The following is a 14,245-nucleotide window of genomic DNA, read 5'->3' as shown; positions in this document are numbered from 1 at the left end:
ACCCCCCCCCCCAGCAAACGTGGCCTCAAGTTTCGGTTTTTCAAATGTTTCTGTAAGCAGAGTCAGGATGAGCTCTACCCTGACATCTGGTGGTGAATTATGGTGAGTTGTGGAAAAGAACTTCAGGGGCTGATCTTATTTGCATAGGCACACCCACCCGCCTGGCATGAGCCCACAGCAGCCCAAATGTCACTTGGGCTGCTGTGGCATCCCCAGTTTCTCTGTTATTGGTGCAGGAAGAATAAAGTGTTGTTACCCTGATTATGTGACTCAAGAACAATGAAACGGTTTTATGACAGAGGGACTCACCATCAACTAAGTAGCACTCGCTAGACAAGGGACATGGGTTCCAGCACCCAGTGAATTGCAGGAAGGAGAAAGTTGTATTTGATAGCTTAGTTACTTTTTGAGGGTTTGGAATGCCAATTGTGACTTTTCCTTGCTGTATTGTGGAATATGAGAGCTAATAATAATTCTATTAGGAGTCTAGTTACAGGTTGCTGAGCTGAAGTCACTTTGGACCAATAGTGTACCAGCACTGAGGCTCCCCTACTACAAGCTAGAATCACTGAGTTCGGGGGGGGGGGCTGAAGGTATGTTGTTGAGCAGCTGGTAGAGTAGAGTAGTTTACAGGATGGCTGGAGTGGCTTGTGGGACACCTGGTGGAGTAGAGCAGCTGGTGGAGTGGCTTGTGGTGAAGGCTGCAGCAGAACCCCATGGAGAGGCAGGATAGTCAGCCTCGGACCATGTAAGGTGCCCCTTAACACCGCTGCACACCCCCACCCTCCCAGGCTGAGAGGTAAAACTATGCAGATAAACTTTTGAACTCTGGGGCTGCACTGACCAGGGACAGAGACTTTTGGGTTGTTGGTTGTTGGACTTAAGACCATGAGGGGAAAAGGATACTGCCAAACTTACTTGGGGGGGGGGGGGGTCTTTTGCTCATGGTTTGTGTTATGAATCCTGTTTGTGGTGTTTCCCCAACATAATGCTGCATTGTTTCCCTCCTTTATTGAAAGGATTTTGCTACGCTCAGATTCTGTGCTTGCAAGAGGGGAAGTATTGCCTCTTACATACCATCCCCCAGGTGCCTCTAATTGTCCCAGGTCACTGGGTGGGGGCTCGAGCCGGTTTTGCATTGTGTTATTGGAAACAGAACCCCTAGATACTGAACCCGGCCCTTGTTGGTGCCAGCTCAGATGGGCAGAAGGGTTACATTTCCAAGAACCTTTTTTTCCCCAAAAGAACCCCCCCCCCGACCCCGCCGAATTAACAAACTGGCTGTGTGCTGTGTCTGCAGCCCAGCCGCAGGTGCCGCATTTCACTGTCCCAATGGCCTGAGATGAAGAGCCTGGAAGCAGGCTGACTTTAACCTCTGCGGTTCGCATTGAGCTGAGGTCGCTGGTTCCTGAGGACACTGTTCCAATGCGCCCTCATGTGAAAAGTTGGGAGCTTCAAGTTAAGCAGCAAAATAAACGGAGTCTCCGTCCAGTGGTGCTGAGTCCCCGCTGGCTGCAGTGGGAGCCGGGGGTGCTCTGCACGCTTGATAATCAGCCCGTTTTAGGCACCTCACTATGGCTTTAGGAACCAACCTCAAGGCTCCTACGGCTGAACATTTGGGCCAGATGTGCCGACTGGGCTGTGTCTGGAATGAACCGTTCTGGCCTCAGAGCAGGGGCTTGCTGTGGTGATTGGCCCCACGTACAGATCCCTAAACCAGCCAGGCCACGGAAAGCCATGTGGAGGAGTGGGACTTCTACACCAAACAGAGGCGGCAACACACTATTTCCGGGCCAGATCCTGCCGGGTGGTGTAAAACTGGCGTTACCCCACTGACGTCTATGGTGCTTAGGCCCCCTTCACACCAGCACAACTGAGAGCAGAACAAAGTGATTTTTTTTTTAATGCTGTAAGTAAAACCTCCCCAGTCCAAGCTCATGGGAAATGCAATGCCCGCCGCGGAGAGCAGGGTGCCCTGCCAGCTAGAACCAACTCACGAGCAACCCACTGTCCAGCTGGGAGGAGGCCTGGCTTTTACTAGGGCCAGGCTGCCCCAGGCCAAAGGGCCATCAGTGGTTGGCAGCATCTGCCCCCTGCCGCAGCCCCAGCTGTCACTGTGTGAGCCCCTCGCTCACCCGCCCAGGCGAAGGCCCCTTCTGCGGCAGAGCTCGGCCTTTGGGGGCCAGCAAAGGCAGCTCGAGCCCTTACGCAGGTGAGGCCAGCACAGGCTGTGGAGCGTGTGCAGGGGGCGGTTTGGGCTGGTGGGGCTGGCCAGGGCTCTGGGGAATGGAGCGCACTCCGCTCAGCCCTGCTGCATGGGGTCACAGCCCTCCTCGGCTATTATCTGGTTATTCTACCCAAAGCCACCAGCCGCACCCTGGGGCTGGGGCTGGGGCTGGAAACCCCACCAGACTCCACTTGCCAAGCCAAGCAAGCCCCGTTCCAGGGGCCAGTGAGGGCGAGGAACTTTGCAGGGCTGCTCCCGTGGGGTTCTCCTGTGGCCAGAGCAGCGGCTGCGAAGGGCCTGGCTGGGCTGGGGGAACACTGGCTCCAAGGGGCCTGAGGCCCTAGGGGCCCTGCGGAGGTGTTGGCTGCCCATGGACCTGCTCAGGAGGCAATTCACTGTCTGGCATTTTCTCCCAGAGGGAGCAGGGAGGAGGCAGGTTCCCGGCCCTAGCAGCAGAAGCTCATCCCTGGCTGATGTCCCCCCCCCGCCCCGGCCTGCTTCACTGCTAACCTCACAGCCTGCAATGCCAGGGCCCCGCCCGCACAGGCCATCCCTGGCCTGGAAAGAGCTGTGCCTGCAGGGTGTGGGATGGGGAGCCTGGCTGGGCCTCCAGCCTCACTGCTCCCTGCCAGGAGCAGGGGCTGAAGCGGTGGGCGCTTGGGCTCAGAGGAATGACTGTAATGGCTGGAGAGAGAGCGAGCCCTGGGCAGGGATAGGCAAAGCCAGCACAGCAGCACCACACCTATGCGTCCGATGGGGAAACTGAGGCACGAGAAGGGGAAGCGATTTGCCTGAGGCTGCACAGTGAGTCACTGGCTGAGAACCCAGGAGTCCTGACTCGCAGTCGGGCACAGGAGCCTGAGAGAGGGTGGGATGTAGTGGTGGACGGGCCAGAGGAACCCAGCGGTGCAGAGCATGGGCTGTCAGCCCAGGGCTGGTTGTGGCCGGTGGCAGTTTGGCGGCAGTGGTGTAGCCGGGTTGGGCCCAGGAGTTAGAGAGACGAGTTGGGGGAGGGGATCGCTGGGATTGGCCCAGCGTGTGTTGGTGCGAGAGCAGCTTTGGCGCTTACCGGCGCAGATGCTGGGCCATTCACACCGTGCCCACCCCACCTGGGCTCTCCATGGCAGTTTGGGTTTGGTTTGCCTGTGGGCTTGGTCCCTGTTCCTGGGGGGAAGGGGAGGCGCTGGGCGCCCATGGGAGCAGACCCCTGAGTTGATGGGGCTGGGCAGGTTTGAGCTGGAGGCCAGGCACAGGTGTATCTTCACCTCCCCACTGGTTTGCAGCCGTTGGGTGGGGTGAGCGGGCGCCGTGAGACCAATGTCCAAACCCTCTCCCTGCCGCCCCCAGCAAACACCCAGCTCCATGCTGCCCCCCGGCTACATTCATTGTGTTGCTTTGCATTAAAAAATATCCCTGGCAGAATCCCAGCCCCATCGGCACGGCCGGGCACCAAGCCCCCAGCAGCTGGGGCGGGCAATGGGTCATGGTGGAGACGCACTGAGGCCAGGCCACGCGAAGGATGGGAGCCCAGGCAGCCCCTAGATCACGGGGTGGCTCTGACTCCATTCCAGCCGGCTCCTCGCCTGTCCCCTGCGCTCCTTTGCCCGCTGTTAGCTGTGCCACCCAGACTCCGCGCAACAGGAAAGTGAGCGTGTCTGCCCGCGGGCGGCAGGTGGGTGGCGTGCCGTGGTCTGTGGGGCGGCGAGCGGGTACATTCATTGGTGATAGTACAGTGCGGTGGGGGTGGAAGCTACATTCAGGCAGGGACGGGCGGCAGCCGGCCTGTCAAGGAGACAGAGAGCACTTGGCCAGCTGGGCACAAGGCTACGGGGTCCACGCAGAGTCTGTGCCATCTGGGTCCCTCCAGTGCAAGGTTGCGTGGCCCCCTCCCGGCCTCACCCGGTGCAGCCAGGGCCACGCCAGGTGCCAGGCAGCAGCGGAAGACGTCACTGATTGTTCACCCTCTCGTCACATCATTATTTGGGGCTGATTTGGTTTTTAGGAGATTTCTCCCCTCCCCTGTGGAAGGGCAGCAGAGAGCCACCAGAAGGGGGTGGCCGGGCTAGGCCCCTCCCGACCTGCAACACAGAAGCGAGGGGCATGTTAGCGCTGGCACCGGCGTGCGGGAGATGCGGGTGACCCCAGCGCGGTCCAACAGCCAGTGCAGACACAGCGTCGGGGGCTGGTTAGTCCCAAACCAAGGGAGTCGCACAGGGCCCGGATGCCTACCCAGGCCTGGGGTGCTTGGGCCTCACCTGGGAACCCCAAGACTTGTCTGAGCACTACGGGGGGGGGGGCATGTCTGGGGCCCACCTGCCGGAGCAATGCGCCAGCTGGGGGGATGGGGCGGCACTGGGGGGCTGGGCAGACGCTGTGCTCTTGCCCCCCCACTGGCTGGGACACTCCTGGCCCCACTGCTGCAGGCCCAGGCTCTGCCACTCCGGGTGCAAAGAGCCGGCTGGTTGGGGTGCTGGCTCAATGGCCTCTGCCGGCCAGCCCCCCCGCAACCTGCACGCTGTCTCCACTGCCCGGCCCCCCGAGCGCCTGATGGGCCCCAGGCTCCGCCTCTGGCGTGGGCCCAGAACAGGAACCTGCTGCGAATGGGCCGGGGTGGGATTTGAACTGGCCACCTCGCGGCAGAGGCTCCGTGGGCCATGGCCAGGCCCAAGCCCAACTGGAGCGCACACGCGTTGAGGCACTGGCCTGGCCCTGCCCTGGGCCATCCACACATGCCCGGGGTGCCCTAATGCCCGCTAGCCTGAGGAACAGCAGCCATCGGGGACACCTAGCCCGGGATAGCTCAGGCCTCTAGGCTAGTGACCCTGCTTCCCCACCTCCACCCCACGGGGGGGGGGGGGCAGTGCCCTGCTTCCCCACCTCCGCCCCACGGGGGGGGGGGGGGCAGTGCCCTGCTTCCCCACCTCCGCCTCCCGGGGGGGGGCAGTGCCCTGCGGCAGGCGGGCTGCCCCTCAGCAGCAAGCTTCCCAGGGACGGTGAGTGACGCAGGCGCAAAGACGGGCCCCAGGGGGCGACGAGATGGACACACAGACAGTGACAGGTGGCGGGAGGTTCACATCAGGGGCACGATCCCACACCCACCCACCCAGTCCCTGCCCTGGGGTGCCCAAGGAGCAGGCTGCTCTGCTCCCTGCAAACGCTGGGCAGGGCTGGCGTGGGCACCTCGCCGTGTGAATGGGGCGCAGCGTCAGGGGAGCCGGAGGGAGAGCATCAGCTGCCAGCCACGGCTTGGGGCAGGGAGCCAGCTGACCGCTGGAGCCGCTGCTAGTGCGGGGTCCAGCCGGGCCTGGCCCCTGGGCAGAGTGCCCCCAGCAGGTCAGGTGCTGCTGGCAGCAAGGGGCCAGGCTGGATGGCCCAACCTCTGCTGCCTGCCCCTGCGCTCCCTGCCGCTCCGGCCCAGCCCTGCCCGAGCCCCCAGGACACACTGGCAGTGGAAGGGCTCTCCTGCCATCACCCTCTCGCCGGCCCGAGAGAGCCCCCAGGCCTCCGCCCAGGGAGGGGGACACAGCCCCATGGAGGAGGAGCAGCGATGGTCATGGCCTGTGCAGCAGGCTCCAGGCAGGCAGGCGCAGCAACCAGCAGGAGGCGACGGTAGCGTCCCAACAACCGGGGCCGAGCGAGGGGAGGGGATGGGATGGTGATGGGTGACAGATGAGTGATGGGGGCTAGCCCAGCCCCGGCTGAGCCGGGTCATACCTTCCTCTCCGGATGTTCCTGGCGAGGCGAGGAGAGAGGACACAGAGAGGGGGACGGTTAGCGAGGCCTCCGGGGGCAGCCCTGCTTGGTGTGTCGGATCCTGCCCGGCTCTGCCCCGACTCCGCCAGGGCCCCGCTCTGGGTGGCATGTGGCTGAGTGCCAGGAGCCAGCCCCAGGGCCTTGCAGGCCTGGCCTGGTGCGCTGGGCTTGGGCTAGCCAGGCAGGGCTCACTTTGGGGGCTGCTGGGGGCTGAAAAGTCTGGCCCTGGTGCTAGGGAAAATCTCAGCCCCACTAGGGCGGAGGGGCTGCCCCCTGCCAGTGGGTGCCCCCCCCTTTCTGCCAAGTGTTTTGGGTGCATCTCTGGGCAGCACCAGTGCGGGAGGGGGCGAGAACGTGACACCGGGCAGCAGGGCCGCACTGGGCCAGTGCAGGGGCCTGGCGTGGAGAGGGAAATGCGGGGCAGGTTTTCCCAGGGAGGGGGCATCGCAGCCTCTGCTCGTGGGCCATGGCGCGTTCTCCAGCCCCAGGAGCCTTTCCACTGAGCGCGCCCCCCCTCCGGAAAGCCGTGCTCTCGCTCAGCCCAGCGCTGGTGCTGCCCCAAGCGCCGAGCCTGGATACCGGCTGCTCCCCCCTGCGGCTCCCCCAATGCACAGCCCCCCCCAGCAGCAGGGCTGGGACCGTCAGCCGCGCTCAGCAGACCACACACCAGGAGTGGGGCAGCCAAATAGCAACAGCTGGGAGGGGGACAGGGGTGGCAGCAGCCCGGCCTGCAGGGCCCCAGGGGCTGGGCCCAAGGCTGCCCAGCGCGAGAGCCACCCCATGCCAAGATCTGGTCCCTGCAGCGCCATCAGGCAGGGCTGGCCCAGGGAGCAGCTCCCTGTCACAGCCCCAGGGCGGGGGCCTCCTGGCCCTGTGCCTCACGCTGCTGCCAGGCCTGGAGCTGGTGTGTGGGTTCGGGCCCGGGGTCTCACCACCCCTCCACGCGGGGCAAAGCGGAGGACACCACTCCGGTCACGCGGGCCCCACACCGCGGGGCTCCCTCTACACATGCAACTGCCACTGCCTGCAGGCTGAACGCCACCCTCCTTGGGCCGCGAGGGCACGGCCGAGGGGGCACCCCCACCCCAGTGCCCCTTGCCCCACACCGGGGACATTGTGTGTGTGTGCAGGGGGCAAGCTCCTCCCTGGGTTAGTTCTGCCTGTCTCCCTCCTGCCCCGGGGGCCCAGTGTCCCTCTGCCCCCCTCCCAGCTCCATACTGCTCCTTCTGCCCCCCAGTCTGCTGCCCCTTGCCCAGAGCCCTCGTCCGCTGCCTCCTAGCTGGCAGGGCCCCGGGCAAACCCCCGGCGTGACGTGCATTGCGGCCTGAGAGCAGTGCCCCCAGAGCTTGCACTCAGGCTGGGGGAAGCCCTGTGGTACCTCACTCCCCTTCCTGAGCCCAGCTAGGGGGCAACTCCCAGAGGACAGGGCTGGGGATTAGCAGTGTGGGGCGCCCCCCTCATGCCCAGTCCCCTCCCGCCAGGAGCCGTACTGCCCCACAGCTTCCTGCCCACGGCTGGGTCAGACTGGCCAAGCCCATGGAGTGCAAGGGCTGCCCTGGCCTGGGAAATGCCTCCCTCCCGCAGCCTCTGAGCAGGGCAGGGACTGTGGCCCGGTGCCCAGCCCCGGCCCAGGAGAAGGATGCACTCGGGAAGAGGCACGCGGCGTTCGCTTACTTAAATCCCCAGCCAGTTCCCCCCAGGACAATGGCCGCCACCAGCACGGCGCCTGCAATGGAGCCGATAATGATGTTGGTGCCGCTGGGACCTGCGACAGAGAGAGGGGAGGAGAGCTCAGGTCAGGTGCGGGGTGTGGGCACTGGCTTGGGGAGGGGCATGGGGCAGGCAGGGCACAGCCCGGACTCTGCGGTAGCTTTGCCCCCTGTGGACGCTGAGCCAGGAGCGAGGGGTGCCATGGCGAGCCTGGCACAAGATCAGCTTCTCTGCAATGCAGGGGCCACCCTAGGAGGGACCATGGGGAACGGGCACCACAGGGTCCCACCCCCACCCTGAGGGCTCAGCAAATGGACCCCCCAATCCCATCCAAAGCCCGGACGCCCGGCCACTCACGGAGGCGCCCTGACCAGAGCCCAGCTCTGCTGTTCCTCGGCCTGTCCACACCACCCTGACTCCCTGCAGCCAGCAGGGCAGAAGGATTCCACCAGGTGGCTTCAGTCAGCAGGGGGCGCTCTCCTGGCTTCCTGGCCCACACCCTTTGTAAGCCCAGCCATGGCCCTGCGGGCTCTGCAGCGGGGCCTTCCCGCTCCTCCGGGACCCCAGCAATAGCTCGTGGCTCTAGACTCGGGGGCAAGCCACAGCCACAGGCTCTCCTGTGGAGGCGCCCCTCTAGTTGGGACCCCCCAAGCCCGCCCGACAGACCGGGTGGGTGGAGCGGAGTGAGCGACAGGAATTTGGATCTACGGGGAGAGCTGGGTGGGCTGGGGCCAGGGAGCGCCGGAGACAGAGCAGCCCCAGCCTTGACCCACTGGCCCAGCTGTCCTGCGGCACATGGTGCCATGGCTTGCAGGGGAGGGGGACGGCTCCTGGCATGGGTTCGGGGGCTCGTGTGTGTGGGGGGGGAAAAGGAGCATGGGCGGGGTGGGGGGGTTCCCGGGCAGGGGATCCCAGGGGGTGTGTTCCCGGGCAGGGGATCCCAGGGGGTGTGTTCCTGGGCAGGGGATCCCAGGGGGTGTGTTCCCGGGCAGGGGATCCCAGGGGGTGTGTTCCCGGGCAGGGGATCTGGGGGGGGGAGTTCCCGGGGGGCGGGGGGAGTTCCTGGTGCAGTGCTGGGTTGCAGGACTGGAGTGGGATCAGGCTGGGCAGGGAGGGGGGCGGGGATGTGTCACGGCTCTAAGGGAGGGGGACCATGGTTCTGGGCAGGGCTCCACGTCTGGGTTCACACCGCCTGGCCCACGCAGGGAGGCGGGGGCTGGCAGCTGCGGGACACGGACCCTTGTATCTCTCGGTTTCGCCGGTGGGCCTGGGCTCCGGGATGGGGTCGTAGACGCTGCAGTCCTTCCCCGTCCAGTCCGCCTGGCAGATGCACTTGCCCTCGTTGCTGCAGACCTGAGGCAAAGGAACGGGAGGCGGGTGAGCGCTGCAGGGAGTCGAGTCCGTCCCCGGCCAGGCCCGGTGCTGGCCGGGCCATGGGGCCTCCCTGGGGCTGCGATGGGGGCGCTCTGGCCTTCGGCAGCTCTGCTCCTCAATGCTGGGCTCCCCAGGGAACACCCCACAGCCTGAGAGCCCTGAGCAGTGGGGCTGCGGTCTCTTCCACAGCCCAGGCTCCTCCCACCAGGGTTCCCCCCCTGCCCCATGCTAGCCATCCAATCAGTCTAATCCACTGCCCTGGGGCAGCGCCAGGAGCAGGCGATTCACGGTGTCCAGGCAGCGCCCCCCTCAGGCAGCAACGTGCATGCACCTCGGAGCGCAGGAGAGGGGGAGGCCAGAGCTCAGCACAGGAAGGAGACCAGCTGCTCCCTGCGGGGTGGAAATCAGGTAGTGAAGGTGGGAGACGCTGGGTGCCCCTGGGCAAGGTGTCACCTCTGTGCTCCCATGCTGTGAGGCCGCCTGCCCCGCAGAGCTTCTCCCTGTGGGCAGAGGGAGGCCTGGCACGTCCCAGCCCCCAGCAAGGACTCACCCCATGGTCAAAGCAGATCATCCCGTCCCAGCTGCTAGGGCAGGCGCTGAAATTGAAGGCTGCCGCGGGAAGGCATTTGTGGTCAAGACACAGCATGCTGGGGCCGCAGGGCGTGCCGTCCTCCACGTAGCTCAGATCCGAGCCGTCCACCAGCTGGACGTGCCCACCTCTGGGGAGGGGAAGAGCAGCTGAGGGAGGGGGCAGGTGACACTGTCCATGCCCCAGGGGGTGGCTAACATGCCCCAAGGCCCAATGGGGGAGCAGGCTGGGGACGGATCTGTGTCAATCGTGAACCCCATCCTGCACCACAGCCTCCTGGGAGGATCGGAGCCTCTGCGGTGGAGTTATTGCAGAGCTCGGCAGGGCCAGCAGCGCTGCCTGATGCCACCAGGCGCTGCCTCTGAACAGCTCTCCGCACCGCAGCAGAAACGGCCCCACTGCCATGCGAGAACAGCTGCCTGCCCACAGACGCTGGCCAAACCCCGCTTCGCCGGCGGGCCCAGGCCAGGGCGCTGAGCTCAGGCCAGTGCCGGTTCCCAGCGAGCTGTGAGGGGGAAGCGTCTGTGGGTAGGAGCCTGTTATATGAGTCCAATGAGCAGAGGTCGCCAGCGGGACGTTTCCATTTCCGGGGAGGTGGATTAACGACAGCGATGGAAGACACTCCTCCCCCCCCCCGGCCAGTGCTGTAGGAAGCCTCTGCACCCTGGCACCGAGCGGGGCGGCTGTAGCGGGCACATACCCTAGTCTGTCTCCTCGCTCGCCGCACACTCGCTCTGAAGGGCGTGATTGAGACCCCAGGGCTTCCAGAGCCAGGGCCCTTGGGGACGTACCGAAGGGACTGGGGCTCTGAACAACTGAGGCCCTGCTTCCGGGGTCTGCCCCTGGGGCCAGGAGCTGGCAGTGCCCAGAGCCAGGAGGCCGAGCAGCACAGGGGGCCCAGGATTGGGGTCGGAGAACCACAGAAGAGAACTGCCGGGGAACACTGGGCTCCGGGGCAGCCGAACTGACAGGCTACAACGGAGTTCTCTCAAAGCCCAGCTCCGCTGCTCCCCTTCCCCCATCCCACAGTGCCCTGGGGTAGATGCTCCCAGCATGCACTGAGGGGGTCACTTGGAATCAGAGTCATATGGGATGCGCTGAGCCAGAAGAGGGCAACGGAGCCGATCTCACCGTGGCCAGTCCTGCGTCAGGGGTTTCCTGTTGGGACACCCCCCAGCCCTGCCCTGGAGCAGCGATGAGACGCTCCCCAATCCCTGGTCTCACCAGGCCCCCGGGGCTGGGGAGCTGGCCTGGCCCAGGAGGGCCAAGGCACTGAGTCCCGAGCCAAGTCGGGCGGTTGGCCCTGGCCCGGGGCAGCCCTGCCCACCTGCAGTCGACGTATCTGTTCTGGTGGTAGAAGGTCATCGTGGTGATCTCCCCGCTGAGCTCGCCCAGCCGCGGCACGCCCGTGATGTTGGTGCACAGCAGGTAGCCGCACAGGACGTCTCTGCAAGACAGACACAAAGTGCAGAGGGGTGGGCCCAGGGTACCCACTCCCGCCCCAACCCAGCCCCAGCCCCAGCCCCAGCCCCAGCCCCAGCCCCAGCCCCAGCCCAGCCCAGCCCAGTTGTGGGATGGGAGAGTGGGTCAGGACAAGGAGCACCAGCAATACACTTGGTTTGACAGCTGCCAATCACCGCGTGGCCATGCCCCGCTGCCCTCGCTGGCCTGGCAGGCTGGTTACAGGGGCTGGGCCTGGTGGCAGGAGAGGGGGTGGCATTCCCTGGGGGTGGTGGTAAGACCCTCCCCCCTGGCCCAGAGCAGGTGCCGAGCAGATGGTGGCAGAGCGTGGAGGGTGGGTGGGAGGAGGTGGAGGAAGGCCAACGCTGGGGCCGTGTGCACTGGGGCTGCGGGCAGCAGCTGGCATGGACAGAGGATGCTGCGATGCCCACACCTCACCTGGCAGACTGGGCCCCAGCACTTACTGCTTGCTGCACTGCACCCAGGCTGGGCCCTCGCGCCCACAGTTCCCTCTCTCGGTCCCTTCCACATTCAGCTTCTCGTAGCAGAACCTGTCGGCAGCCGCTGTGGGGGAGGGGAACAAGAGAGGGGGTTACCTGCAGACATGGTCCTGTCCTCCCCCTGTGCCCCAGGCAGGGCGGTGTGGAAGCAGAGGCATGTGCTCTGGCACACAGGCCAGGCTCAGCCCGCCAATGCCAAGCGCCTGCCTGGCAGAGCCCAGCCGGGAGCACGTGGGCCAGGCGTGTCCATGTGGGATCACGTGGGAGGACCCGGCTGTCACGCTCCTGCTTTACACACACGTCCCTTAGCGGTGGGGCAGGGAGCGTTAGCTGAGTCAGTGCCGGAGCCACGAACAGAACCCAGGAGTCCCAGACCCCGGAACTGCCCAGGGTGCCTTCCTTCAGCCCTGGGCTGTAGCCCGGTTACTGCCCACAGATGTGCAGCACCATAGCTGGTCCCACAATGGCTGCATTCACAGAGCCCCGTGGCTGAGCATGAACAAGGCCATGTGGGGGGCTCAGCCCCAGTGTTACAGGTGCGGCCGGCAGGGCCGTTTCCTTCCCACACACTCCAGTGGCACCCGGGTTTCTGCAGAGCGGGGCAGGCTGTGAGGCACTGGGAGAGGGACTAGCTGTGCGTACGACAGGTGATATGCAGAGCACCAGAGAGCCTGAGCCGGGACCACTGCTCAGCCAGGCAGCGTCTGACCAGCCGCAGGCCGGTCCCTGGCTCTTCCACTGGTGTGTGTCGCTGCATGGGAGGCAATGGACCGACTGGTGGGAACGGGAGGGCAGCCAGTCCTGTTGGGGTCCATGGGGGCGTAGGCAAGAAGAGAACTAACCCATAGGGATGTCTGGCCTCACTCATTTCAATGGGCCTTGACCCTTAACATCCATAGTGTTTATTGCAAATATCTGGGCCAGGTTCTCCATTGCCCTCACCCCGTGCCACCCGTTACGCTGGTGCCAGGGGTCCTGTTTGAAGCCAGGTGCATCACGCCTCCTCGGCACTGATGCGCTGACAGTGTGAGGAGGATGGGGGCCATGATGTTTCCTTTGGCAGGTTCCCTTTAACTGAGGGCTTCCAAGCGGCGTCTCTGCTGGCCGAGGAGAAGCCGGCCGCAGGGGGATCTGCAGTGTGAAATCGCTGGAAGCGAATCAGGGTTTGATGTGGTTTTGCTTGAGAGTAAGCAAAGGGCCCGATTCTGCTCTCACTGACCGTGCGGTAACCTGGACGTGACTCTACGGAAATGTGGGGAGCGAGGCCAGCAGGCAAGGAGGGACACAGGCACCCAGGGAGAGCCTGTAGTCTGTCTGCGGCTGTCGCAGAGGGTTAGAGGGCTGCTCTGGGAGAGAGGCGGCAGTGACGTTGCCGGGGGCAGTGCACCCAGAGCGCCCATGGCAGAGATGGGCTCACAAGGCCTCAGACCCCGGAGCTGCCACCTCACACTGCGCAGCGCTGCACTTATCGCTCTGTGGGCCTCACCAATGGGGCCGCTGAGTCCTTGGTCGCTGGCGTTCAGCCTGCTCTGCACCCCTGCCCTGTGCACGCGCTCTCTCATCTCCCTGCAGCTCTGCACCCCCAGGCCAGCTGGAGAGCTCAGCCAGGCACTTACCACGCCCCCAGAGTGCATTGCACTGTCTGTCCCTGGTTTTGCACCTGCCCCCATAGCACCGGCCCTGTGGAGCAGAGAGAGCCGATTTCACACAGCGACACTTGCAGATGGGCACACACGTGTTGACATGCTCCCAGGCCTTGGCATGGGGACTGCAGCCAGACAGCCTGAGGCAGGCATGAAAGAGTTCACTGGAGCAGCAGTGTCCCTGGCCGGCCGGCTGGCTGCCTCAGGGCGTGCGTCAGGCCGGGCTGGATATGGGAGTCCCTGGGAGCCTGTTTAATGGAGCAGGTGTGCCAGTGTGTGTGCACAAGCAGCAGTGTCAGGCAGTCTGTCTGCGGGAGCAGGCACGTCTGCCAGGCCAGGGGAGGGGGAATGGGGCCGTGCCAACCAGCCTGTCCGGGGAGTGGGCGTGGGGCCATGCCAACCAGCCTGTCCGGGGAGTGGGCGTGGGGCCATGCCAACCAGCCTGTCCGGGGAGTGGGCGTGGGGCCGGGCCAACCAGCCTGTCCGGGGAGTGGGCGTGGGGCCATGCCAACCAGCCTGTCCGGGGAGTGGGCGTGGGGCCGTGCCAACCAGCCTGTCCGGGGAGTGGGCGTGGGGCCGTGCCAACCAGCCTGTCCGGGGAGTGGGCGTGGGGCCGTGCCAACCAGCCTGTCCGGGGAGTGGGCGAGGGGCCATTCCAACCAGCCTGTCCGGGGAGTGGGCATGGGGCCGTGCCAACCAGCCTGTCCGGGGAGTGGGCGAGGGGCCGTGCCAACCAGCCTGTCCGGGGAGTGGGCGAGGGGCCGTGCCAACCAGCCTGTCCGGGGAGTGGGCGTGGGGCCGTGCCAACCAGCCTGTCCGGGGAGTGGGCGTGGGGCCGTGCCAACCAGCCTGTCCGGGGAGTGGGCGAGGGGCCGTGCCAACCAGCCTGTCCGGGGAGTGGGCATGGGGCCGTGCCAACCAGCCTGTCCGGGGAGTGGGCATGGGGCCGTGCCAACCAGCCTGTCCGGGGAGTGGGCATGGGGCCGTG

General features: G+C 65.2%; 2 protein-coding genes across 4 annotated transcripts in view; one reads left to right on the top strand and one right to left on the bottom strand.

Annotated features, from left to right (window-relative positions):
* LOC135977343 (uncharacterized) overlaps positions 1–14,245 on the top strand; it is a 371,747-nt gene that overhangs the window by 12,015 nt on the left and 345,487 nt on the right. The window lies entirely within an intron of this gene.
* ADAM11 (ADAM metallopeptidase domain 11) overlaps positions 1,886–14,245 on the bottom strand; it is a 65,379-nt gene continuing 53,019 nt past the window's right edge. For 2 of the 3 annotated variants that reach the window (XM_065577763.1, XM_065577765.1), the window contains exons 20-26: positions 13,231–13,294; positions 11,579–11,678; positions 10,981–11,100; positions 9,615–9,783; positions 8,929–9,043; positions 7,655–7,745; positions 1,886–5,959 (exon numbers count right to left, since the gene is read on the bottom strand). In XM_065577763.1, coding sequence (XP_065433835.1) covers positions 5,911–5,959; positions 7,655–7,745; positions 8,929–9,043; positions 9,615–9,783; positions 10,981–11,100; positions 11,579–11,678; positions 13,231–13,294 — 708 coding nt within the window. In that variant the 3' untranslated portion in view covers positions 1,886–5,910. The remainder of the gene's footprint in view (positions 5,960–7,654; positions 7,746–8,928; positions 9,044–9,614; positions 9,784–10,980; positions 11,101–11,578; positions 11,679–13,230; positions 13,295–14,245) is intronic. The other variant, XM_065577764.1, reaches the window with a different exon arrangement.

The sequence above is a fragment of the Chrysemys picta genome, chromosome 24, assembly GCF_011386835.1.
Source record: "Chrysemys picta bellii isolate R12L10 chromosome 24, ASM1138683v2, whole genome shotgun sequence".
NCBI lineage: Eukaryota > Metazoa > Chordata > Testudines > Emydidae > Chrysemys > Chrysemys picta.
The sequence above is the reverse complement of the archived record's forward strand: the minus strand, read 5'-3'. Positions and strand labels throughout refer to the sequence as shown.